General features: G+C 49.6%; 1 protein-coding gene across 1 annotated transcript in view; it reads right to left on the reverse strand.

The window, feature by feature from the left end:
- Positions 1-27,830, reverse strand: part of LMBR1 (limb development membrane protein 1) — an 802,485-nt gene that overhangs the window by 609,682 nt on the left and 164,973 nt on the right. Inside the window, exon 4 of the mRNA XM_086941490.1 lies at positions 6,276-6,415. Coding sequence (XP_086797616.1) covers positions 6,276-6,415 — 140 coding nt within the window. The remainder of the gene's footprint in view (positions 1-6,275; positions 6,416-27,830) is intronic.

Consider the following 27,830-nt stretch of genomic DNA (forward strand, 5'->3'; position numbering starts at 1 on the left):
GAAGGCTGGGTGTGAGGCGAAGCCTTTGATGCGGTACCACGGACAGTTCCAGAAACGTGGTGTACCATGGTTGGCGAGCCCATGTTGGAGCACCCAGGATGAGGGTCATCGAGTGCTGCCTGAGCTTGCGTGCCACCAGCGGTATTAGGGGTGCTGGGGGAAAAGCGTACGCAAATTTGCCGGACCAGTTCATCCATATCGCATTGCCCTGCGATTGCGGGTGTGGGAACCTGGCGGCGAAGCTTTGGCATTTTGCGTTCTCCCTTGTGGCGAACAGGTCTATTTCTGGATGGCCCCATGTCTGAAAGTACGGCTGGAGTACTGATGGGTGTATCTCCCACTCGTGCATCTGGTGGCTGTGCCTGCTGAGCAGGTCCGCCATCTGGTTGTCCTTGCCTGGGAGTTGTTCTGCCTTGAGAAAGATGTTCCTCTGAATGGCCCACTTCCACATGCTCTGAGCCAGATGAGACAGCTGTGGAGAGTGTGTCCCTCCCTGTTTCTGAACGTAGTACATGGCCGTCATGTTGTCCGTCCGGATCAACACGACCTTGTTGCACAGATGTACTTTGAACGCCTTTAAGGCCATGAAGATCGCCATCAATTCCAACACATTGATGTGCATCTTCTTTTGCTGTAGTGTCCATAGTCCCTGCACCGTATAGTGGAGTACATGCGCTCCCCAACCCTGGAGAGAAGCGTCCGTCGTCAGGATAATCTGTGGCACAGGCTCCTGGAACGGTCGGCCCTTGCAAAGGTTTTGTGGATTCCACCAATGCAGAGAGTTGTATGCCCGACCGCTCACCAACACTAGGTCTTTCAATTGCCCATGAGCCTGAGTCCACTGACGTGCTAAGCACTGCTGAAGCGGGCGCATATGTAGTCTCGCGTGCGGGACAATGGAGATGCAGGAGGCCATCATGCCGATCAACTGCATGAACACTCGTGCTGGAAGCGAGTGTTGAGGTCTGAATTTTTGAATCAGCGATAGAATGCTGTTGATCCTCACTGAATTTGGCTGGGCTGTAGCCACCAGAGTATTTATGGTCGCGCCCAGATACTGCTGTATGTGAGCGGGCTGGAGATGGGACTTTGGGTAATTCAGTGAGAATCCCAGATCGTGCAGAAGGTGAATGGTTTGGGACACGTGGTCGGCGCACTGTCTGTACGACTTTGCTTGAATGAGCCAGTCGTCCAGATAGGGGTATACGTGGATGTTCTGACGTCTTAGGTGCGCCGCCACTGTCGCCAGGCACTTTGTGAAGACCCTGGGCGCCGTGGTGACCCCAAAAGGCAGGACCTTGAACTGGTAGTGCTGGTCTTGAATGGTGAACCTCAGATACTTCCTGTGTGAAGGATGCAGGGGAATGTGAAAATATGCATCCTTGAGGTCCAGAGTTGCCAGGAAGTCCCCTTGCTGAAGCAGTGGGAGAACCTGTTGCAGAGTAAGCATATGAAAATGCTCTGACAGAATGTACATGTTGAGAGGTCTGAGGTCCAGGATGGGCCTGAGAGATCCGTCCTTTTTTGGGATTAAAAAGTACAGGGAGTAAACCCCTGTTCCCCTTTCCTGCAGTGGAACGAGCTCTATTGCCCCTTTTTGCAGCATGACCTGAACTTCTTGCTGCAACAAGTGCAAGTGCTCGCCAGACATAGGACGGTTCCTTGGAGGTATGTTTGGTGGGATGGAAGTGAGTTCCAGACAATAACCGTACTGAATAAGAGATTTGACCCACCTGTCCGTGGTGATGGACCTCCACACGGGCAGGAACTGCTGGAGTCTCCCCCCGACCGGTGTTGTGTGGTCGGGGGGCAGTGACAAGGCGTCACTGTTTGCTGGCGGTGGAGGACCTGGAGCTGGTTTTTCCACGTCCTCTGCCCTTGACGTTGTTGCCACGGTATCCACCCCTACCTTTGTTGGTGTATGAGGTTTGGGTGTTAGCTTTATAGAATTGCGTGGATTGTGGCGCTTGACCCCTTGAGATGCCTCTGTTATTGGAGCGGCGAAAGGAACCACCCCGAAACTGCTGGGACTGAAGGGCACCCATAGATTTAGCGGTGTCAGTGTCCTTCTTCATTTTTTCGAGTGTGGCATCTACTTCAGGTCCAAACAGGTGGTCTGGATTTACTGTTTGGTTGAGGATGGTGGTCTGAATGTCTGGTTTAAAGCCTGATATTCTGAGCCATGCATGCCGGCGTAGCAGAACGCTAGTATTGATGGCTCGCGAGGCGGTATCAGCCACATCTAGAGCACACTTGATGGAGGCATTGGTAATGAGCTTACCCTCCTGAATCAGCATCTCCGCACCCTCCTTATACTGATCTGGCAAGTGCTGTAGAAGTGTTTCTAGGGTGTCATAGTGCGCCCTATCGTAGCGTGCAAGTAGCGCCTGCGTGTTTGATATGCGCCATATATTGGCTGCCTGCGCAGCAATACGTCTCCCTGATGCCTCAAACACCTTTGATTCTTTGTCAGGGGGAGGAGCATCACCCGTGGTCTGTGAATTGGCTCTTTTACGTGCGTTGGAGACAACCAAAGAGTCTAGTGGCAACTGTCCCTTGATGTATGTTGGGTCAGTGGGCGCCGCCTTGTATTTTTTATCAATGCGAGGATTGATGACTCTTGCCCGGGTGGGCTCCTTGAAAACCTCTGGCGCATGCTTTAGCACACCTTTGAGCATTGGCAATGTCTTGACAGTCTTTTCAGCCACTGAGAAAGTGTCAAAAAGAAAATAGACATCCACTGGGTCGGCGTGGAGGTCGACATCATGGTTGGCCGCAGCTCTTTCAATCAAAGCGTTGAAGGCTGCAGAGTCCTCCGTTGGTGAAGTCTTTGCAGCAAAAAGCTGCGGCTCGTGTCCTGTCTGAGGGTCCTCAGGGTCGCCTCCAGCAGACCATGGCTCATTGACCTCCTCTGGATCCGAGTACGCTGGATAATTGTACTCCTCCTCCTCATCCTCGTCACCCTCCCCAGCGTTAGAGTGAGTGGGTGAGAGTCCCAGACCTTGTGGAGATGCAGGCTCCATAGGGGCAGAAGTGCCCGCAGAGTCCAACTTCTTTTTAAGTGGAATATGAAAATGCTCCAACACCGGCTCCGGGGTGATCTTCCTTTTAAGGAGAGAGAGCTTGCCTGTGTTGGCGTCGATGACAACCTCTCGACGCTCCTCGTCCGCTAGTGGTTGGTGCCGTGGCTTCGGCACCACCAAGGATGGTTTAGGCGTAGACACCAGCTTCAAGGGCACCCCGGCCCCATCTTTTGGAGCGAAAGCCTTCGGCGTCGTCTTCGGCGGCAGCGTGAAGTGGATCGGCGTCTGCGCCGTCGCCGGTTTCTGAGGATGCTTCGGCGCCACATTCTTCGGCCCGAGAGCCACGTCCTCCTTCCGAATACGTTGAAGGGACTCCGTGACCTTTTTGGTAAAGGACGGGGAGGGCTGGACTGGCTCGAGCGAGTCCTCCGAGTCCGGATTCGGTTCGGCGACTAAAGGCGCAGTCTTCGGAGCCGACACAGCACCGCCCTTGGCTTTGTCGACCGGGATCGGTGCAGCCAGAGCCTTGGGGTCGTCCTGACGCTTCTTGGAGGCCTTCTTAGGGTCATCGACCTTCTTGGCGTCGACGCGGCTCTTCAGAGCGTCGACCAGCTTCGGCGCCGACGCAGCCGCGTCGGGCGTTTTTGCCTTCGGCTTCGACACTGGGGTCTTCGGGTCGGCCATTTTGGCGTGGCTCTTGACATCGGCGGCCATTTTGGATTTCTTCGGCGCCGAGGCCTCTGGAGCCTTTGATCCCACCAGTGCGACTTGCACTTTCGGTTTCGATACAGATGGTGCGGACCCTGATGGCTTCACTTTCGGTTTCTGTACCGGGAGTGGCGCATCACCAATGTCCGTGGCCGGGCCCGGAGGCGGGGCTGTAGGATGAGTATTGAGGTCTTGGGTAAGGCCCGAAGGCGATCCCTCGACCTGGGCCTTATGCTGGGGTTCGGCCCTGGAGTCAGTATGAGGATGCTCTTCTTCCGAGCTATCCTCCACGGTGGCAATGGCCCCGTCGTCGTCCCCTACCTCCTCGACGACTTCCTCGAACTCTTCATCTCCCGTGTCGTAGTTTTCATCCTCCGACGCCGGGTTAGAGTCCGAAACTTGTAGGACGGTGTCGTCTTCAACGTCTTCTTCAAAGATGTTGGTTGGTGGGGGTGCCGATAACTGGGCCTGCAGTCTTGCGGCCCGACGAAGCTTGAGAGTCTTCTTCGACCGGAACTTGGAGCAGGCCATACACCTGGCCTCGTCGTGGTCCGGCGACAAGCATCTGTTGCACACTGGGTGCACGTCGAGGTGTGAATACTTTGAGGCACACACCGGGCACCTCTTAAACGGAGTTCGTTCCATGTTGAAGTAGTCTGGAGCGTCGTGTAGGCCCGTCCGCGCCGACAGCACGCGGAAAGGCAGCAAGTGTTCGGAGCCGATGAATAAACCAACCCGAACGATGGACAATACCGACGCGAGTCCTAAAGACCTTTTGGTCTCAAGTAAGGAAAGTTACACAACTATCGATTCCGACAGAGGGAACCGAAACACATCCGAACCCAATGGCGGAAAAAAACAATCTGGGGATGGAGGAGATGCCCATGCGCACTGTAGTCCAGGGGAGGAGCCACCTATCTTGTGATACTTCGAAGACTCTTCCAGGACAACAATGTGCAATCATCCGGACCCAACACTAGGCGGCGATCTATGCACAGATATGAATTCAGCAGCCCACATGCCTCGAACATTGAAATCCAGCCAGGCACAACATCCCCTGTAAGGGGAACATTATTTCAATTGGATGGTTCGGCCTTTAGACTCCAAGTTGTTGGACAGATCTAACCCCATTAACAGTTTGACTGAATAATACTACTGTACTGAGAGCATTCTCAACTTTGTAATCCCTTCAATGAAATGAAATGAAATAGGGATTTATAAAGCGCATGGCTGCCCTTGAGCGTCCCAGCGCTAATGACAGAGGTAGTGCAGAGGAGGAAAAATCAGGGAAAGAGCCAAGTTTTCAGCCCCTTGCGGAACGTAAGATGGTTGGGTTCCGCTCGCAATGGGCATCAATAATTAAATACTGGACAAGCGCTAAATTGCACAATTACAAAAACATGATACAATTACAAAAGGAAGCATTAGTGACTAAGGCACATTGTGGGATCAAAGTGAGCAAAACACTATCAACTAGTGGGAGCCTACAATACGTCCAGTTCAACGTGGGCGCTTTAAGCATTCTTTTATATATTCAACCTGTTTTTTTATGGTGTTAATTTTTTTAGGCATTGTGAGTTTCCCTGTTTTGGGGAGGATTTCTGTCCTTTGTTTAGAGAGACTGTGATAAGATATTGATCTACCATATGCTTGATTTCTATCCCCAAAAATCCTGAGCTTACTTAAACTCAATCAATTCACTAACTACTGGGAATTAAGAAGCAGGGCCGGACTGAGACCAGCAACCAGCCCTGGCAGGTTGCTTCGCCACTGGCCCTGGTACCGGGAGGGGAGGGGGTTGTTACCCACGAAGCACTGCTACCGATTTTGTTACAGAGGGCAGATTTTGCAGCGCTGCTACAAAACCGGCACTCTGTAAGAAAAGCGGCCCCCTCCGACCACAAAACCGGCCCCCACCCCTCCAGCCCACCGGGGAAATGCCCGGTGCCCGCAAATGCCAGTCCGGCCCTGTTAAGAAGTAAGTTGCAGTTCCTGTTTTGGCGGGTCTATATGTCTCTGCTGTGTCATTAACGCCCCCTTCCGTTTTCTCTGTCAGTATTTGCCATAAAGAACTTGGAGAGCTTTCATGTTTATTCCTGCTAATGCAAGGAGGAGTTGTGGCTTTGTGCTATGTAAATGCTGCTTTCTCTTCTTGCCAAGTGGGTCCAAAAAGGTGCTATTTTTAATTAGCTTTGGAATTGAGACACACATTTCTGTGAGCAAGAGGGTTGTTTCCTACACCCATCTCATCAAACATATGATTAACAAAGGAGTTAGACGCAAGTCCCTCAAGAGAACTCTGAACACGTAAGGCTTTGCTCACTTATTCTGCTTGATCAACATCTTCTTAGCGTTAATCATCAGCTTAATATGTTTGTGCTGTAAAGGCATACCAGAAGACTCTCAGATCAGAGAAATATTCATTTCAGATCACTGAGGCAAACTTAAAGGATAAAAAACCCATTAATGTGCCTTTCATTTGTAAGCCACCTTTAAGCAATATTAGCACCTCAACTTCCCAGATAATTAGCACATATTACTTACCATGGATCAGAGAGCCATTTAACCACTTAATATAGTAGTTCTGGGGGATGGAAAGCAGAATTTCATTGCCGATGATTGAGAAGGGAAGAAGCAAGACTGCACCAGCAGATACAGCAAGGGTGAAGGTGCTCAAGAAGAGGCTGCAAACAAAAAAACAACATGACATTAACAATCCAAAATGGGTATAAAAAAGCATATTCAAGTGAAGGTTAATATTTGAAATAATTATGAAAAAAATGAACACTATAATAAAGGACTATTTCGGTCCCCTTCAAATATAGTTTTTTTTTATTTCATCAAAAGACCGTAACATAATATCGTTTTTATCAAATGAATACTATGGGGTTCATTGCGAGTTGGTCACCCTTTGCTGCAGGATTACAGTTGGGTTGCTTTTTAAATTGCTAGCCAGTGTCTCAAAAGCAGAGTCATGCTCCTCAGTTTTTTCCCCAAAAACGGGAATACCTGCTTAGACACAGAGTTGCGCAGTTTTTATCTATCTCATCCAAAAAAATTAAAAATATATTATCCACCTGCTCCAACAAAGCCCAAGTGAAAAGTAACAGGGTGTTAGAGCGTTGCCCAGCTTATATTTTATACATCTGGCCCTGCCAATTAAATGTAAATAAATACCTAAACACTTTCTGTTTTGCTTTTCAAATTCGTTGTGCCGCGGCCGGCTGCATATTGAGACAGGAGACGGTTCCCTTAAGAAGTCAGTGCCGGGCAGTGCCTGAGGGGGTGGAGCTTCACAAGAATGTATTACAGATTAGACACCATCAGACCATCAGACTCAGAGGGGCCCAAAAGCGCATGTCAAGTTGGATGGCTGCTTCTCTCCGGCCTGCCTGACATGTGCACTAGAGGCCACTCAGAGTCCCTTCCCCTGCGAATACTGGAGCCCAGGCTGCCTCATAGCTCCCTCCCCCCCTCAGTGTGAGCGCTGATGGTGTCTGCCCCAGCCAATCCAGGTGCGACTGTAGAGCAGTGTCTAGATTGGCTGAGAGAGAGGCTGGCGCAGTGTGTGGGAGTTACCATGACGTGAGAGGAGGCAGTCTCTCTCACGCTTCCCTTTTCACTATGAGAGACAGGTCGCAGCGTTTGTTGGAGGCCGGCCCTCTGGATGTCTGGAGATCACTATATAGGGGAGTCACAGGGCTTCGGAAGTACCCTCGCTTCTTGCATCATGTCCAGAGGAGAGCATTTACCTACTAAGAACAGGAGTCCTGCCACAGCGCTGCTTCCAGCGAAAGGTGCCCGCCCCCCCCCCCCCCCCCCCCCCCCTTCGCAAGGGGCCTGGGGTGGTCTCACACGGACGCCATGACCGGTACATACTGTACACCCGGCTGTATGTTAACCAGGATTCACCCCTACAAGAGGAGGTTCAGCTGCGCAGAAGTTTTTTGTAAAATGGAGCAAGGCGTGCGAGTAGCATTTTTACTAGTAGGTGGGTCGGAAGGCATTGGTTTCATTTTCAATACATGTGGTGCGTATATTTCTCTGGCTATAACTGACAAGGCGTGGATGATCCAGTCATACATGCCCTGTGGCACGTTCACAGCCAGAGACTGCTTTGCGTTTCTACGGCCAATTGCTCGTGAGTTTTGAGTCTGCTGGTAGCAGGTGTTGCGAGGCCTCCTGCTCTCCTTTCACTCTGTAGAACTCACGCTGCTTTCAAGTGTGATAACAACTTCGGAGCAAGAGCAACTGCCTGAAGCTTCCTGGTTAATGTGCAGGCAGTTACCGCCATAAAGATGTCACTCTCTCTAGATGTAACGTGCTGATAAGCTAGCGACATCTTACATGCACTGTAGAAGTGATGCTGCAGTGGGAGCTAGCTACGTCTCGTTGGCGCTTGTTACGAGGAATAGTTCCCACAAAGAGACAGACACACATGGTATCTTTTGAGTCTGCGCTTGTTCTGAAAGGACTAAGCACTATGGGTCCAACACAAGGTAGAAATCACCACTCACTCATGTTGCAAGGGAGGTCAAGCACGCACCTGCATGCAAATATGCTGGGGACTCGAAAAGCTTTAGTGGCAATTGCTCGAGAGAGAGAGAGAGAGGACATGAAATACATGTGAATCTAAGGGTTGAAAGTGTGCATGAGCGCACGTTCACATTGCATATGAGGCACCTTGTTTTTGTGGACAAATATCTGTTGGTCCGGCTAATACAATGCTTTTGGCAGCAGGGCCTTCATTACAAGCATTCCGTAAGCAGGCTGGCTCTGCAGCAGATTGACCTGCTTTTATTCTGGGTTCAGCGCGGTGGTATTCACAGGGATCTCTGCACTTTTGTTAAAACTCATACAGTTAAGTTTAGGAGTCAGATAAGGCCATGATTCCAATTATGCAGCTGCGCCCACCTGGCTCCAATTAGAGGCCATAAATATTACCTGCAAACACACCTTTATTCAGGGCTCAAGTCGGGGTACCACGCGGGTGGACGGCGTCCCCCCACTTATTTTTCCAGGTGGACGGCGTCCCCCCTGCCAAACAGCTGGACTTCACTCTTTGGCCTCTCTGGGACGAGATCGGAGCTCGCAGCACGCTGCTCACGCACTGACTTCTCAGATGCAATCGCATCTAAGGGGTGAGCGAGGGGAGGCAATGAGCCTGATGGTGCAAGCCACCTTTCGTGACGTCACTTTCTGTTGTGACGTCTTTTCCAGTGACAGCGTCCCCCCCACTTCATTTTTTAGGACTTGTGCCCTGCCTTTATCAGCTGTTTTTGAAATACAAGGGCTCTGAAATATCAATTGATGGGTTTGGGATGGATTGGGGCACAAGAGATAATTGGGAGCGGCGATTACATGACAAGAAATAAAAGGAAGACTTCAAATTGCAATGTCATAGTCATCACATTACAGTCCATTAATAGATAATGTTGCTAAATTACCCCCATTTACACATCCGAGAGCATTTATTGACAGGATGAATGCGCTTTTTGCTGGTATTAATCTGTAAATCTGAGTATAGAAGAGTTATCTTTTTAATAATAAACGATGTAAAAAAAATTTTTATTAACTTTATTTTTCAGTTTACAAATTACCAATACAAAAAGAGAAGCATTTGGCATCAAATCAGTATATGTAGGCATATCGGTGACGTTATTATTGGCTTATAGAGCAAAAGGTGGCATCTGGGAGGGAAATGTACAGTGGGGATAAGAGAAAATTATTTACAATCATATCACAGTGAGAGAGGAATCCGGGCACATTACTGAGGTCCAATTTGTACATTACTAGGGTCAACTCTCCTGCTCCCCATCGTGATTGGACCCACCGGCAAAATCTAACCCACTCTCGTCGCTGTCAGTTACATCTTGCGGAGAGGGTCCCCCCCTCTGCCAACCCAGAGCTACACATGTCACGCCAATTTAGTAGATCTTCCTGCAGCTTCTCATCCCTCCTGGTAAGTTTCATGTGGACCTCTTCAGCTAGGGACCATTCACAAACGTCTTTGAGCCAGAAGGGCACCTCTGGGGCCTTTGCCCCATCCAAGTTATAGCTACCCTGCGCCTAGCGAGCACCAGCATCAATTGTAAAAGCTTATATGGGAATTTCTTTTTCTTAGGCTTCCGGACCAGTGCCAGCAAACAATACAAGGGTTCAGGCGTCATCCGAAGGCCAGTGGCTGCTATAATCCTTCCCACCACCTCCATCCAGAACAGCCGGAACATTGGCCAATCCCATGCCAAGTGTAGGAAACCCGCCTTCTCCGCGGCACATCTAGGGCAGCTATCTCCCCGGTCACTAGAGATGTGTTTCAGGGACATTGGGGTTAAATAAGTTCGGTGTAGGAAGTTGAAGTGTGTTAACTTAAACCTGGCATTGCATGACACTGAGGGTGTGCGGGAGCCTATGCGTGCCCATTGTGAATCGTCTAGCTGGATTGCAAGGTCTCTTTCCCAGGCCACCCAAGATGGCAGTACCGGGGGGGAGAGGGGGGGGGGGGGTGAGTCCTGCTTCATCGCTTTGTACAAGAGTGAAATCAATTTGCAGCCGGCACCGCAGGAGAGTATGATATCTAAGGTGCGTGTCAGTGGTGGGATGTCAGGGTGCTGAGGCCAGGTGACCTTCACCACATCCTGAATTCCCCTGAAGTGTAGGAATTGGCCGTGTCCAAGGCCAAAATTCTCCTCTGCTTGCTCTTAAGTAATGAAGGTCTCGTTGGGAAAGAGATCGGCAAGAACTTCGCACCCACCCTCCCTCCAAGGTTGAAGAGACATGTATTTCCCCATATCTATGAAGGAATAATAGACAATTTTATTGCGGAGCATATCCTGCCAAGAGTTTATACTTCCTTATTTTGCAGCTGTAGTTCTATTTCTGCATTTTGGGGGGGAATGCCCTTTTCTGCTACCCACACAATAAAAAAAAACAATACCGATGCATATCAGTCAGTGACAGAGAAATCTGTCCCCAGACATGAGTAGTGTGCAGCGGCTGACTCTGAAGAACATTTTTGAGCCCCTGCACAGATTTTTGCACAAACGAATCTCCGGTTTTTATTGTCTGAAATCTGATCATGTTTTCCTTCCTGGCAAACCCATCAGACGGCACTTTCCTTGCAGCAGAGAGATCATACATATATAAACTCTGGGGTCGAATTGGTAAAATGGGCTTTCAAGCAGCAAACGATGAGCCGGTGACTGAGGTCCAGCTGTGGACTGATTTTTTTTGTAGTTGAGTGGTACACATTTAAACAGTTTCGGCGTGAACTGTGTGGTTAGGCATAACTAATGACTCAGTAAAACCTAAATGCCCTCTCAGAGAACCCACAGCAGACTCTTGTCTCCTCCCCATGCCCAACGGGGCCTGGCAGTGTTCTTATCAGTCCCCTGCATGGCTGGCACATTAGTGTATGGGGATGGCTTCTGGCAGGCTACAAACACAATATGGTTGCAGATTCAGCTAGGTGGCCGAGGGAAAAGGGGGATGAGGAAAAGCTGCTGGGCTGGAGTACCGCTGTGAAGAGCCACTTTCACCCTATCATTTCCCTGTAGGAGGCCAGCATAATTCTTAATCTGACACCTTCCCTGTCAGGGCTGCAGAGGATGGGCTTTGGTGGACCAATTGTCCTGAGCAGTCTCATTGGAGCCGAGGTGAGATGGGCGATTTGACACCCTTGTCTCCCCACAGGAAACCAGCTTTGTTCTACCCTTATCTAAGCCCTGCCAGGTTCTCTGCACTTGCACAAGGCCCCGCATAGCAGTCCCTGGGAGCCCATGGACCATGGGACTACCTGCAGAGGAGAGAATGATGGTGAACTAGGAAAGAAAATTTAATGAGGTAGGGGACAGAAAATGGGTAGAGGTTCAGACAAGGCTACGGAAAGGCAAGAAGAAGCATAAGAGTGAGGATTAGAAAAGAAGATGTGCTGAATGGACAGTGATCATGTACAATTGTAGTGAAGGCAGTGCTTTAAGTGGGCAGGTACTGTTTGGTACTCCTGCACTTCCTTAAATTGAAAAGGAGCGTACCTGCAATTCTCAAGACTTCGGCAATACATTTAATGCATGATTACATGGCCGAGTGCTTTCATATAGTGCTTCACTTTCATTTTTTTAAGCACTGTCTATACAAATGCTACTTTTACGTAATTCAAAAGTACTCAATATTTCTGCCTCAGAAGGATTATTTAGTTTTGCCTTTATTAAAACACTTGGCTTACAGGTCACAGCAGATACCTCAAGAAGTCTTAACTCACTGAGCCCTCTTGCTGAAGCTCATTACTAGGACAGCCAACGTACCCCGGAGTCTTCGTGGAGCTATTTACAAGGCCTCTAGACTGCCTATTTCCATTGGTTGAATGTGCTTGGTTCGGGGGTCATTTTGCATCAGACCATTTTGAGAATTTGGCAAATTTTTTATTTCCTTCTGATGTTTTCTCCACATTTGTGCTTTAAAATGCTGTATTTGGATCCCTTCATTTCAACAATTGGCAGTAAATGTGTGATGTAAGAGCTGCCATTTGAATCCATTAGTTTAAACAAATTCTTGAGTGGGGAGCAACCCCTCGCACCCCCCTTTTGCACTTCGAGATTGCTCGCTCGCTCATTATACTTGGATATGTTTCTCTGGTACAATATTTTCGCCTCATCACTTTAAAAATCCACCAGCCGCCACTGAAAAGTAATGAAAATAAAAGGCTAAATGAGAATGCACTGACATTGCGAAAAAGACTGTCCGTCAAAATATTTTAACTTTTCTAAAATTGAACTTTATTAGGCCTTGGTTGACAGCTAAGCTGTAAACAGACCTTTCACTTACCATATACTTCAAGAGGGCCAGAGTGCTTCATACACTGGCTTTTTTTACCAGCTTTTTTCAGACATTTTCTTGAGGCTTTGTTGTTCACATTTTGGCTCAGCAGAGAGGAGTGTTTCTCATCTGATGCCACTGGCTGTTGGGGTCCTCATTCTGCCTCCAATGCACTGCTAGCATTGAACTGCATGAAGAACTAATTTAATGCTATAGGCCTCTCGGTCTGCTCCGGCTGGCTCCCTTGTACTTCATTTCTCCCATACACCACTCAGTTTCTCTCTCCTACCCCCCCACTTTCCCTTCTGTGCCTCTTATTCTCCCACTTGCCACACCTTGTCACGTCCTCCAGGGCTGCTTTTTCATGTGCCCTCCTTATTCCCCTCACCACCTTGTCCCTTCTGCCACCACTGTTTCACCGGTGCACTCCGTGTTCCCCCTTCCCAGCACCCTATCTTGTTACCCCCTCTGCCCCCGCCTCACTCCCACCAGCCTTCTCACAAATGCCTCCAGGGATGTATATTTGTTCACCGTTTCACAAAAACAAACGGTTGACTATAATGAAGGCTCCATTGTCTTCAATGTGCCCTTTTTGTTTCTATGTCAAAAGGTCAGGTGGTAAAGAAGCCTTCATTATGACCACTCTCTCATTTCTATTTCATTCTAACTTCAATGGAGCTTCCATTGCCAGCACACTTTTTTTGACACAGAAACCATAACATGACTGTATCGAAGGCACCTGAGCCTTCAATATAGACAGTTTTTTGTTTCATTGCCTGGACTTAAAGTGAATATGATGCTTGCATTAGCACATGGACCTACTGGCTTTGCCAAAGCTTATTTAATAAGTTAATGTGCGCATAATAATTTTTAGTGCGTGTATACGTTTGTTTGTATGGTTCGCATATTCACAATGTAAAGGTGTATGTAAAGATTACTTACAGTTATTTAATACTTTTATACAGTAAGTGTGCACTGCAATGTGGATACTATACAGCTGTTCAGTTTTAGATCAAGACTGTAAGAGGTAAGGATGAGAAAGTCAATTCTTCAATCCGGGGCAGATAAAACTATTGCCAGTCAATCTTTAATTACTGACCGGGTTCTTCAAGGAGTTTAGCTGAAGAACGGTCGGAAAAGTTCAGTATTCTGTCATTTGCTGAACAGTCCGTAGCTTGGTTGTGCTCTTTGACTTGGATGCAGTATCCCTGGCCATAGGTGATTTGCTATGTTTGAGCCACTAAATGGCTTCTACATTAAACAGGTGTGTATTTGCAAAAATGCAAGTTCCAGGTCGGCCCGCATTTTGTGTAGGGGCACAGTTTCCGTTGGTATCCTAAGCACATTACCCCAACAAGCCTTATTTCTGTACGGACTAGAGAAATTTTAAGTGCAGCCCTATGGCCACCAGAAAACAATGGAAGGACGTTTTCCGGGCTGCTTTCATGCAATCATGTTTTCGAGGATCCATACACCTAGTTTTGTGATCACTGCAGCCGGTTGTTGCCACTGCAGCTGGTCAAGATGTTTCTTCAGAGCCCCGCATTAATGATGTTGCAATAGTCTAAGCATGCCAATATAGGTAGGAGTGTGAGAATGTTCTGCAAAACGGATGCCCTTAACTGCTGCGGTAACTTGAGGAGTCAACAAGAGGTCAAAGTTAACTTACCCTACCAGGTTGGCTTTCAGTGAAGTAGATGGTGATATTCCTGATCTAAGAAACTGGTCAACGAGCAGTGAAACAGCTGTGCACTTTCAGTACCTGAATCTTGGGCTTTACTCCATTCAAGCACAGGAAGCTCTCTTTCTGCAATCAGGCAGCAGTTTAAGATGCTAAAGTGGCAGGAACAGGGTGTGTGGCCAACCAAGACAGCCTAGTGGATGGCCAAAGAGTGTTCTGATAGGCACCCTGCTAAATCCTTCAACATTCTGCACTCCCCTGTGGCGACTGAGGTCAGACTGCTTACTTCTTTAGACAGTCCTGCCCATAGAGCCCCGAGGATGACCGAGGAGGTTCTGAGAGATGCCCAGCAACAATTGTTCACCCTGCAGCATGTGGACTCCCTGGATGGCACGCAGCTGCCACTCACGCAATGTCAGGCGCCAAGCAATTGCACAAAGGATGTTGGATGCACCTTCCCGAGGACTTGAGGAACAGCAACTGATGACAGCAAAGTAGGGAAACAAAACATACTGGTGGAGATGGAGGAGCGGGCGCGCAGACTTAGACAGGCCGTCCAGCATTCACTGTTGGTAGGGCCACCTTGGGAGCACTGGTTGGAGACGGAGAGTCAATGCGACCTAGAAATTGGGTGATGGAGCATCATCCACTAAGCTGGGAGAAAACAGTGTGCTACCAAACTAAGGTTGTACATAAGTGGGGGGTCCCAGTACAGAATTCTGAAAGAAAAGGTTGAGTTGAAAGTAAAGTTTTTCAAAGAACAAATATACATACAACTTAGATTCAATGTTGTTTAATCACAATGAATCCAAACATAAATTTCATATTCAGATTATTAACTCAAAAATCATGTTGTTCGAAATACGACATACAAAAGAGTACCCCGGGGAGGGTGGAGGCGGGAAGTTGGGGTCAGTGCAAGGTAAGTGTGAGGGCTTGCTGGGAAATTGGAAAGGAGTGCTGGTCAGGGTGACCAATTACATTGGATCATTAAAACCGTGTTGACCTAAAAATGTAGCCACACTTATAACATAAATGTTCAAACAATTGCATCATAAGCCATCAGAGAAGAGAAACCATTGTAAATAAATTAACAATATGGTCAAAATGCTGGCACATAGGATGATCGTCGACATTTCGACCCCGCCGGTTCTAGGTATCAGTGTGACCTTAGGAAGGGGTCTTCTTCAGGACAGAAGGGCGGGGAGGGGTGGGCCAGGAACCGTGATCAGCAATATCACGATGTGGGATTTACATGGTAAGGAATGGGCCAGCAGGGTTCCATGCGTGAGATGAGACGACTTTAAATGAGTCTCCCGTGTGATAGTCACAGTATTCAACGAGTGCCTGTGCTGCCAGGAGCAGGTCGGCATAGGACGTAGTTTGGCTCACAGGCTCGGTGATCGTATTCGGTTGGGATATGAAAGCCGCCAGGGCCGGTCGGCGAAACACGTAATTTGACAAATCGGATCCGTGTCGGTCTCGGTCTCTGTAGTGATTTCCCGGCAAGCCCCCACACTTACCTTGCACTGACCCCACCTTCCCGCCTCCACCCACCCTGGGGCACTCTTTTGTATGTCGTATTTCAAACAACGTGATTTTTTAATTAATAATCTGCATATGAAATTTATGTTTGGATTCATTGTGATTAAACAACATTGAATCTAAGTTGTATGTATATTTATTCTTCGAAAAACTTTACTTTCAACTCAACCTTTCAAAAGTTCTGTACTGGGACCCCCCACTTATGTACTACGTTTCACCCAGGTCCCAGTGACTTTCTTGGGTATACCATTTTTGGTAACACCCAAACTAAGGTTGACACTGTGCCCTCCACATGTGGCCAGCCATCACACCAGAAAATGGATATTGCTGAAACAGCCCAGGCGGAAAAGACGCAGATGGCCTGGGCCTGCAACCGGTGCAACTGCAGATGAACTGATACTGGCTCCACTTCCTGAGGTGGGTGAGTGGGGGGACCTGTGGACCGGTGGCCCCAAAGCCTTGGGCTGCAGCAGGGTTGACAGAGGGGCCCATTCAGTCATGACACCACATCCATTGCTGCAAAGGACACTAGAACAGAAACTGTATGCTGTACCCATTAATGTCAATTTATTGCATGTGGATCTCTGCAAGGTGCATAAGAAATCAAAGGAAGCAGAACGAAATATGGCTGAGCTCACTGTGGAACTGGAGGACTTACGAACAATGTTCTGCACCCTTAACAACAGAACAACTTATCTGGATGCATGCCTGGAGGATTCGGAGGGGCGATCACGGTGGTGTAACCTCAGGTTTGTGGCCATCCAGAAAGAGTGGAGGGAACCACACCAGAGTCTTTCCTGGAGGATTGGCTTAAGACCTGCTTGGCTCTGACAAGCTCTCACTGCTGTTTGTAATTGAGAGGGTCCACTGAGCCCCCTTCCGCTCCCTTTCGGAAAGCCCACCCAGAGCAATAACTGCACGGATCATCAATTACAGGGGACACTATCCTGACATGAGCGAGAACACAAGACGAATTTCAATTTGTGGGACAGAACATCTGCATTTTCCCAGACTACACCATAAGCGTCCAAATGGAATGGAAATCCTTACTGGTGGTAAAACAGAAGCAGAGAGAGTTAAATATCTGCTATAAGCTACTGTTCCTGACAAATCTAAGTGCAAGAGAGCTGCACCCACTTTACCAGCCAAGCTGAGGTGTGGGACTGGCTCAAGAGTTTTTTGCAAGAAGAGTGATATCTGCTCGCCTTACCACTGAGATCGTTGCCCCAAGAACAATAACAGACCCACTGGATTGGAGGAGACGGGGTATAGGGGATGGAGGAACCCACCTTGCGCTTAGAGGTGCAACATGATGGTACACTGGCAAAAACAGACATTCCTGAACGCACACTGAAGTTGCGGATAGTGGTTGCACTTAAGGAGAGTACCTGGCCACACTGATTAATGAAAGGAGCTGAATTGGCAGGAAAGATACACTAGTCCTTTTGTGTATTTCGAGGCTAGTGTTTAGACAGATGGTGAACTGTACCCACAGGAACCATTTAGTTGTTACAAACCGCAAGGTTAAGGGGCAATATGGGAAAGCACCAGTCTTTGAGGGTGTTTACCTAGGGGTGGGAAGGGTGGTTGGGAAGATCATGCACACTGAGGGAGGCATACTCAGAGTGACGACACCAAGCTCAAATACTACACCTTAGGCAGTCTAGTCTGCTTTACCGATTACCACAACAACTGCCAGGGGTATGTTTGCCCTCGTGACACTCCAGGATTATGGGTAATGTATATACGGAAGCGCTACATATATCTACCAGGAACATTAAATGTCGCTATGCTTATACTTAACAGTATAAGAGACATGCATACCTCCAAAGGCACTGCATCCGTGTCGACCATGCTACAGGAGACATATTTAACTGATCAGTAAGCATACAAAATGAAATCAAAATGGAAGGGACCAATGTTTTCCTCAACTTATTCCTCCTATGAAAGAGGGGTTACAATCTAGCTGACCGCAGAGGTAACCTTTCAGCATCACCATATGCATGTGGATGTGGAGGGAAGATTTGTTTTCCTTTATGGGCCATTAGCTGGTAGGGAGGTGCACTTGTTGAATTCATATGCACCCAACACGGACGATAAAACTTTCTATTGGACCTTACAGGTCTTGCTGCGCCCGTGTGTAGATCTTCAAAAGACACACAATTGATGGACAGAATGCAGAACAAATCAAAGCTTTCCCCTCCAGTCAAGAGATCTGGGTTAAATCCATCATTCTTTTGCTCACCATGCCACCCCAGTTTAGACCTGGCCATAGGCAAATCAGTCTTGACTCTGTGCCTCATGGGAACAGTCCAGCCCGAACTGCCAAGCCAGGTCCTTGGCAGTGAGTCCCTTGACGTGAGTCCCATGCTCTCCATGCCACTAGAATCAAGCTATCCTGGCTGATGAGGGCTGAAAGCCCGAAACCGGTCCTAGGATGGTTGTTTCCAGTCCAGGGAGGACCTGGCTTGGCAGTTCGGGCTGGACTGTTCCCATGAGGCACAGGGTCAAGACTGATTTGCATATGGCTGGGTTCAAACTGGAATGGCATGGTGAGCAAAAAACGATGTATTTAGGCCCAGATCTCTGTACTGGGGTGAATGTACGTGTTCTGCACGCTGTCCATCAATTGTTGTTTTTGCGTGTGTAGATCTTCAACTTATTTGGGAGGGGTGGGAGGTATTTCAGTTGCATATTCGATTAAGATTATGGATAGATGCCACCTAGATAATACACAAAACCAGGGATGACCACTGCGCTAGCTGATGTAATGGAACAATTACAGGGAATAGATATTTGGCGTGATCTATACCCTACACGTACACAATACCCATTTTACTCAGCGACACACAATAAGCACAGTAGATTGGGCCACATACTTGCAACTAGGGAATTAGGCCCCAGGATACACAGCACCAAATACCTAAATTGATTCCTCTAGGACCATGTGCACAACTGGGGTTTCACCTGCGCAAGGGTGTCCGAATGAGAGGCTCTGAAGGCAGTAGTGCAGTGGGAAATGTATATCTAAGACATATGGCATCCAACACCAATTCACACAAGAACTGACACAAAAGGAGGTGCAGCAAACGGAGCTGCAGGCCTAGGATAGGGCTGACCGGGCTCCATGAGACCACTCTTGGCACTTGACCGCGAAATAGCAACCCTACTGGGCACATCTGAAAAGAAATGCCTTCCAAGAGTGCCAGCAAAAGCTCCATGATGAGGGTGACAAGTCTAGTTGCCAAATTGCCTGACTTCTAAAAAAGAGAGAACCGCTCATCTTCGATCCTATCTCTAAATAGGCTAGATGGAACGACAGCCGAAACACAAGGTGGTATAAATGTGGCCTTAGCGGAATACCTGGCTGGACTTTATAAGAGGCCAGACACGAATATGGGAATTTCTGACACCTCCCTATCCCCTAACTCTCGGAAGAGGCTAGTGCAGAGCGAGAATCAGAACTCACACAAGCAGAAGTGCTAGCTGCCATGAACAGTCTAGACACAAGTAAGACACCACCAGGGGACAGTTATCTGCACAAATTTTATCAAGCCTATTCTGAGCTATTAACACAGACTTCTAGAGGTATATCTGGAGGCCTTTCGGGCCGTCACACTGCCCGCAACAATGAGAGAAGCTATAATATTTATGGTTCCAATGCCATGCAAAGGCCCTGAAGAGATGGCCTCTTATCTACCCCACTAAATGCTGAACGTAGCCATGAAGGTGATCTTCTGGGTGATAGCCATCAGACTTTGTGCCTTAAGTGGGAGACCTCATACACAATGACCAATATGGTTTTATTCCTGGTTGTACTACTATAATGAACATGTGGTGCTTGCGCCAGAATTTCATGCATGAGAGACTCGCAACTTGAGGGAGCTCTGTTCTCAATATTGAGAAGGCTTTTAATTCCCTCAGCTGGGAATATATGTTTGCAGGCCTAACCGCAATGGGATCCATCCCAAATATTTTAAAATGGATAAGACTTCTTTTCAAAGACCTCAGGCGGCTAACTTTCAATACTGTGACCATAGAGAGAGGCACAAGACAGAGATGCCCTTTGTCCCTATTGCTTTTTGCCCCGACATTAGAGCCTCAGGCCATGTGACTACGCTTGCTAATGCGACCATGGGGCATGCAAGTGGGGGACATGAAGCACATTGTCTCAATGTATGCTGATGACACCCGTTTATATCTGACCAAACCTGAGAAATCTATCCCAGCCCTCTTCCAGGAACTTGAAATCTTTGAGGGGGTGTCTGACTTGAAAGTTAACAAGCAAAGAAACTATGCTCTACACCTGCACAAACCTGGGAGGCGACCCCCACATTGTCTTACCTGATTTTGGGATCCTGTGGGAACAATTTTCATTGTTGTATCTGGGCATCTCGGTGGCAAACTCTGCAACCCAATACAAGCCTCTAAATATTGGAAGGGTTGAGAGGGGGCTGCATGCCTCCATTACCTTTTAGAACACACTCCCCTTTTCGATAATGGGCAGGGTTCCAATCGCAAAAATGGTCCTGTCACTTAGATGTCTTTACATAATACAAAAACGCACTGTATCAGATACCGGGAACAGCCTTCAGTGAATTGGATAGCCTCTTGGTCTCCTTAAATTGAGCTGGTGGGAGGAATAGAGTTCAGTTGGAGGTGTTGGAACAGAGTAGAGAAAATGGTGCACTCAGTCTGTCAAACCTAGAACTCTGATATGGCATTGCAGCTCCAGCATGCTGCAAGGTGGTGCAATAACGAGCCAAACTGGGGGCCCTGCATCCTGAGGAGAGCCGTAGGGGAGGCCCCGCTACCAGACAGCGTGCTGTCAGCAAAGAGAGAGGAAAATTTTTCTGCGAGAGAAAATGTAATTCTATTAACAGGTAACTAAAGTGTATAGGGGGCGTGGTTTGGACGCCGATCGGGATGGCGGCGTGAGCTTGCAGCTCCGCGCAGGGTCCCGCAATTTCTCCTGAAAAACGTGCCTGGGGCGACCCCTGGTCGGCGCAACTTGTCGGCGAAGTGTGTGGGAACTATTGGTGAACGGAGGATCCCTCGTCGGGGGCCGTTAGCCCCACGGGGACCGAGACAGACGACGTTCGAGGTGTTGCCCGGAGTGTGAAGAAAATGGCGGCGGCGAGGGTCGAGGGTCTCTGAACCAAAACTGAGCGGAGTTGGCATCGGCTAACGGGGTGGCCCGGCTGTGCGAGATCGGAGTTGCAGGATCTGCTGGCACGGTCCTGGGGAGTGGGGGAGATTGGTGGTCACAGTTGGATTGGATCACTGGAGACCGCGCTCATCTCTACTTTCCCCCCCCCCCCCCCCCCCCCCCCCCCCCCCGAATCTGGAGAAAGTGGGAAGGACGGAGCTAGAACTTTTGATCCCTGGCGCGATGCACATTGCAGAGGCTCCCTGTCACGATCGCTGCTGAGGAGCACGTCCCCTGGATAGAGATTGTCGGGACCTGGTGAGGTCCAGCCTGCCCGTGTAGCTGCGACAGAGACACCTAAGATGGCGGCTGAGAATGGAGCGGCCATCACGGGGCAGAGCCGGGAGGATTCGGCCGCGCTATCCCAGGTTGGCGAGGCCTCCCCGTCGTGGTGGTGACCGCGGAACATAAGATAACGGATATTTTGGCCCGGCTGGACTCGTTGGAGCGGAGAGCGGAAGATGCTGAAAGCCGCAACAGGCGGAACAACGTACAGGTCGTCGGCCTGCCAGAAAGAATTGAGGGGGGAGGATGCGGTGGCCTACATGGAGGACTGGTTCAGGACAGTGGTGGCGCCGGAGGGTCTTACTCCCTTCTTTACGTTGGAGCGGGCGCACAGGGTGCCTGCTCGCCCGCCAGCGCTTGGCCGCCCCCAAAGACCGATGGTGGTGAAGCTCCTTCATTACAAAGATCGGGACCTCCTCATCCAGAAAGCTCGGGCCTCGGGCCCGCATGAGGTGGAGAACAGCCGGGTCACGATCTTCCCGGACTATACTCAGGCGGTCCAGAAGAATAGGGCATCCTTCTTGGCGGTGAAAAAGGAGCTGCGGGAGGAAGGCATCCAATATTCCTTGCTCTTCCCGGCCAAGCTGCGGATAATCCTGGATGGGGCCACTCATTTTTTCCAAACTCCGGATGAAGTGTGGCTGTGGCTGGAATCATACCGAGCTGGTACGGACAGGAATAACAAGAGTCAACGCGCGAAGCCTAACCCGCCCAAGGTCCGGAAATCTCAGAGGATTCGCTCCCGCACCAAGCTTCAACAAGAGAAACGAGAGGCCCAAATGGCTGCGGACAAGAGAGGGGCGCTGGCAGCGACGGCGGCCCTTACGAGGTCACAGCGGGAGAGTGACTTGGCGGCAACGGATTCTGGAGAAGACGGTGGCAGGACTGGAGAAGAATTTTCGGAGGCGGAGAGCGAAAAGGGGCCGGTGGTCACCCCCCAAACGTCTGATGAGATTTTTCATGGCTGATTCTTCTGTGGGACTTGTGACACTGTGTCTGGTAGGGTGGCATCCTGTTGGCGCTGGGAGGGTCGCCTGGTGGGGTGCGGCATCAGTTGGCGGGATGGAATGCGCGGGGTGCGGGCTCCGCCTGGCCGGGGTCGGCGGTAACTCACCCCCTCAGGGCCCTTAAGGCCTTCTGTGGTGGCGACCACAGGTTAGTCGGATGTGTGTGTTGTTTGAGGTTTGGATCAGGGCTCACACTGGGTATGTAGGCTCTGTCCTGGGGAGTGGGGTTTGGGGTGTTTTTCTTTTGACTTGTTTGGGGGGGGGCAACCGCTGTGATGTGGGCATGGAACGGCTATACCTGAACTGGACTGCTCGATGCTGGTATGGGGACGTTACCTAACTTGAAATGCCTAACGTGGAATGTCCGAGGACTGCGAACTATGGTCAAACGCCGCAAAGTGCATGCTTATTTGGTGAGGCGGGGGGTTCAGGTTGCCATGCTGCAGGAGACTCATCTCACGAAACAGGAATGCATAGCACTACAGAAGAGGTGGCGGGGTCAGGTCTTTGGCACTACTTACTCCGCGTTTGCTAGAGGGGTACTGATATGGGTGCGGGCGGGGATACCGTTCCAGGCGCTGAATCAATTGGTGGATCCTGAGGGCAGATATGTGGCAGTGGAGGGGAGGTTGTATGGCCGGGATATGGTATTCAGCTGCATTTACGCTCCCAATGTTGATCAGGCCCGCTTCTTTGATGGTCTATCTGGCTCCTTGGCCTCTTTCTTAGCGGGGCCTCTGATACTGGGGGGGACTTTAATTCGATCACAGATGTGGCCTTAGATAGATCCCACCCACCACTCGTTGATTCCCCTGTACGTAAGTTAGCCGCACACAGGAAGGATTGGCAGGAAAGATGGGGATTACTGGATGTGTGGCGGGAACAGCACCGGGATAGTAGGGACTATTCCTTTTTTTCGGCCCTCCACGCCCTGCATGTGAGGATTGATTCGGTACTGTGCAGAGGATCCTTAGCCCCATTGGTCTCCCATACGGAGTATCTGGCCAGGACCGTGTCGGATCATAATCCTTTGCTGATGCATATCCAATGGCAGAGGGCGCGCTCCGCGATTCCAACATGGAGGCTCCGGCCCGACACCCTGGAGGACTCGGTGTTCAGTGACGCAGTCCAGCGGGGCATAGATCAGTATTTTGGCGAGAATGAGGGGACAGCTTCTTGTAGGTCCACTGAATGGGACGCTATGAAAGTGGTGGTGAGAGGTGTATGCTTGGGGAGGTTCTCGAATGTCGGTGTTGAGTGCGCTTGCTAGTGCGGAAGAGAAATTGAGAGACTTGGAGCGGCGTAGGCCGAACCGTCCGGATCTACAGACCCGGCTGCTAGAAGCTAAAGAGGTGGTGGCCACCGAAACGGAACGGTTGCGGAGCTATGACTATAGACAATATGCCATAAGAGCTCATGATGAGAGGGATAAGGTGGGCACGTTACTGGCTAGACTCGCTAATCCTGAACTCAGAGGCTGCCCGGTCTTGAGCATCAAAAATGATCTGGGGGAGACGGTCTACTCCCAAACGGCGGTACTGGAGTGCTTTAGGACCTACTATGCTGAATTGTACGAGAGTCAATTAGGAGTGGGGGCATGCGACATAGCGGAATATATGGAATCAGTGCAGCTTCCGGGGCTTGATGACGACGATGCGAAGGACCTGGGAGGTCCTGTCACGCTGGCCGAGATTTGGGCAGCCATTAAACACATGGCGAGGAATAAGACACCAGGGGTGGATGGTCTGCCCATAGAATTTTACCAGAAGTATGCTGATAGCCTGGCGCCCAGACTACTGGTGGTATATGAGGAGGCTTACAAGTTAGGGAAACTGCCCGGATCGCTGAGAGAGGCATTGATAGTGCCGTTGCTAAAGCCTGGGAAGGAAGCGACTGACGTGAGATCCTATAGGCCCCTGTCCATGCTGACGGTGGACTATAAGATACTAAGCCGGATCTTGGCCACCAGGTTGGCCCCACACATGACCAGCCTGGTGCAAAGGGACCAAGCGGGGTTTATCCCCACGAGGAATACGGCGTTGAATATTCGCCGTTTGATAGAGATACTGGACGGCACGGTGGAAACGGACGGTACCCAGGCGGTGCTATCTGTGGACATCGAGAAGGCTTTTGATAGTTTGGAATGGGTTTATTTGGATGAAGTCCTAGTGAGGTTCGGCATAGGCGAAGGGTTCCGCAAATGGACGAAGGTGTTATATTCCTCGGCGACGGCGCGAGTACGACTGGGCAATCTGGTGTCAGCGGCTTATCCTGTTGGTAGGGGGACGAGACAGGGGTGCTCCCTTTCCCCCCTTCTGTTTGCACTGGCGATGGAGCCACTAGCGGTACGAGCCAGGTCGGGAGACATGTACGCAGGGATTGAGAGAGGTGGCCAGTTGCACTACATATCATTGTACGCGGACGATTTACTACTGTATATGGAGGATACGGACCGGGCTCTGGAAGGAGCGGTGGAGATGCTGACTGAGTTTGGCCGGCTATCGGGCCTCAGGGTCAATTGGACGAAGACGTGTGTCTTCCCGCTTAGAGCGACCACGCCCTGCCCCGCCCGTGATATAGGGGTGGTTTGGGAGCCGTCGTGCTTTACTTATCTGGGAGTCCGAATTTACCACAAGGTCGCGGACTTATTAGAGGGCAATATTGGGCGGTGCGTACGGGCCCTGAGGGGTTGCATGTCTTTCTGGGCGTCCCTCCCCCTATCAGTGCTGGGTAGGGTGGCGCTGCTGAAGATGGTGGCGCTTCCGCGGCTCTTGTACTATTTTCGCACGTTGCCCGTTTGGATTCCCCAGAGGGTCTTCAGGGATCTGCGGAGGATGGTCATTGACTTCCTTTGGGGGCACGGCCGCCGCAGAGTGGCACTTAATATGTTGTTCCGTCCTAAGCTTGAGGGGGGGATGGCCGTCCCGGACTTTGAGTTGTATTACTTGGCAGCGCAGCTTCAGGTTCTCACACAGCATGTGGCTAGGGTGTATAGGGGACCGGAATGTGATCGAGAGCAGGGGATACAGCGCCATGTCTTGGCATATATCATCATGCAGCAGAAACTGGATTTGCGAGGTCTTACTATGGAGGAGCGGACGCTCAGGTTGTGCTGGCAGAGGAGTCTGAGGAGGGCGAAGGCGGCCCGGCCGTATGCCCCGGAGATACCGATAGGCATTCTGACTGCGCTGCCGCATGGGGGCGACTGGTCTCCATTGTCGGAGTGGGAGGAGCTGGGACTGCAAGTGGTGGGGGACTTGTACGTTGATGGTACGTTGGTACCCTTCCGCACGCTACAAGAACAGTTTGGGCTGCCGGAGGGGAGCTTCCTCTTGCATGCGGCTGTGGTGGCGGCAATGCAAAAGCATTGGAGAGAGGGGCTCATTGAACCGGGCACGACTATGGCTTGCCAGTATGTAGTGATGGCCGCCGGCACCTTTAAAGCGGTGACCTGCCTTCATAATAGGATGTTGCATGAGGGGTTGGAACCGCTCCTAGGCCTGAAAGCGAAATGGGAGGTGAGCATAGGCAGGCCCATCCCGGACACGGTGTGGGGTCATATCCTTAAGCGCACGTGGAAGGGCACGAGGAATGCGCGCTTTCAGCAGGTGCACTTTTATGTTTTGTATAGGCCTATTTGACGCCGGAGAAAATCAAACGATACTTTCAGGTACAGGAGGCGCGATGTCCGAGGTGCATGGCGTTGGAGGCGGATTTGGATCACCTGTTATGGGGCTGCCCGAAACTGGAGGACTACTGGGAGGAGGTTGGGGGACTCCTCAACGCAGTGACCGACAGGGAAGTGGAGTTTGATATGGCGGCGTGCTTGTTGCTCTGGTTCCCACATACAAAAAACACTAAGGTGACCAGCAAATTTATTGACCTGGGGCTGATATTAGCGCAAAGGGAGATCACCTGGCACTGGAAGTCCAGGGAGGGGCCATCGGTGAGGAGGTGGACGAACGAATTGCTGAGGTGGTCTGAATGCGAGAGTGTGCTCCGTATGACACAAGCAGTTAAGCTTGACAACGAAAAGAGCCTGGAATCAGCACGGGCGTGGGAATTGATAGTGCAAGCTCTGCGTGACTCCCTGGTGGATGATGAGGATTGAATGTTGAGGCATGAGGACACTGCGAGACTTACGAGTATGGAGGTATATATGTAGATCTGTAGCGGGACCCATACCGGAGCTAGGGGCACAGCACACATCATTAGCGGTTGCTGGGGGGGGAGGGCGCGGGTATTGTTCTAGAGCTGTTGGGAGGAGGGGTAGACACCGGGACCCGGGTTGGGGACGGAGGCACTTCTGGGCTGTGACCGCCTCCAAGGTTGTGGAGCAGGGACAGATAGCGGCGCAGGGGTGGAGGCACATGGTTCTGTCGCGACAGGGCCCCGCAGGGTCTGGGGGGCGGGATTGCAGTATCACCATGAGACTGGGCTGCTAGCTTGTGCTGGACGGTGTTGGGGTTGAGTTCAGGGTTGGTGGGGTAAAATGCAGATACATGAAAGGTTTTCGACCATTGTCCCTCAGGGATGCGCACTGTGATGTCTCACTGGCAATCTAGAACATTATGCCTCCCGGCCTCCGGGATACGGGCTGAATGGCTGTGTATACACTATTACTCGAACTCTGCGGGGGGACACTATGAGTGAGCTGGTTGATTTATTGTATGCAATGGTTTCTAATTCTGCAATAAAAACAAATTAAAAAAAAAAAGGTAACTAAAGTGTATATAAATGATAAAGCAAAGTGTTAAAAATAGGAGACTAAAACTAAAGTTGGAATCTACAGATTAATTTGTGGAAGCAGTACTAGTGCATCAAACAGAATATAGTATGGATGATGGATGGCCTCAATTGAATTTAAGAAAAGTTTCAACCTTCCAATTTAAATTAAAAAAAATAATTTTAACATTTGTTTGGGAACTACATAAAATGTGTGTTTATTTGATGAATGCTTCTTTCAGTAATTTGTGTATTGTTTTTCAGTTCAAATCATCTCCAGTCACATGGTCAGACCACCATTTGCTTGACTTCCAACACAAAAAAAACACTAAGCGGCGCACCTAGAACCAGCCAACATGCATCCATCTATCACCCGTGGAACAAACTCAATTTGGAACACTTAGCAACACAACTAACATCCAGTACAGATCTAGAAACATCAGATTCTGTTAAAAAACTATAGGAGTGGCTACAGGAAGCTTTTGATATCCTGATACCACTAAAAACCACAAACCATAACAAAAGAAAACAAACACCTTGGAGAAATACAGAGATAAAAGACATAAAATAACAAATTGGAAAGCTGCAACATGCCTGGCTCAAAACAAACATCAACCAAGACAAACTTCATCTACAGAAAACAAACAAATTATACAAGTTACCTATCAAAAAGAGAAGAAAAGATACTTACAGACAGAATTCAAAATGCTAAATGTGCAAATAAAGAATTCTATACAATTCTCAATGAATGTTGTAAATCAAATTGCCTAGAAGCAACTCATCCTTTTAAATAAGAGTTCACAAACAAATTGGCAAATCATTACATGGGTAAA

The sequence above is a fragment of the Lissotriton vulgaris genome, chromosome 10 (assembly GCF_964263255.1).
Source record: "Lissotriton vulgaris chromosome 10, aLisVul1.2, whole genome shotgun sequence".
NCBI classification, from domain to species: domain Eukaryota; kingdom Metazoa; phylum Chordata; class Amphibia; order Caudata; family Salamandridae; genus Lissotriton; species Lissotriton vulgaris.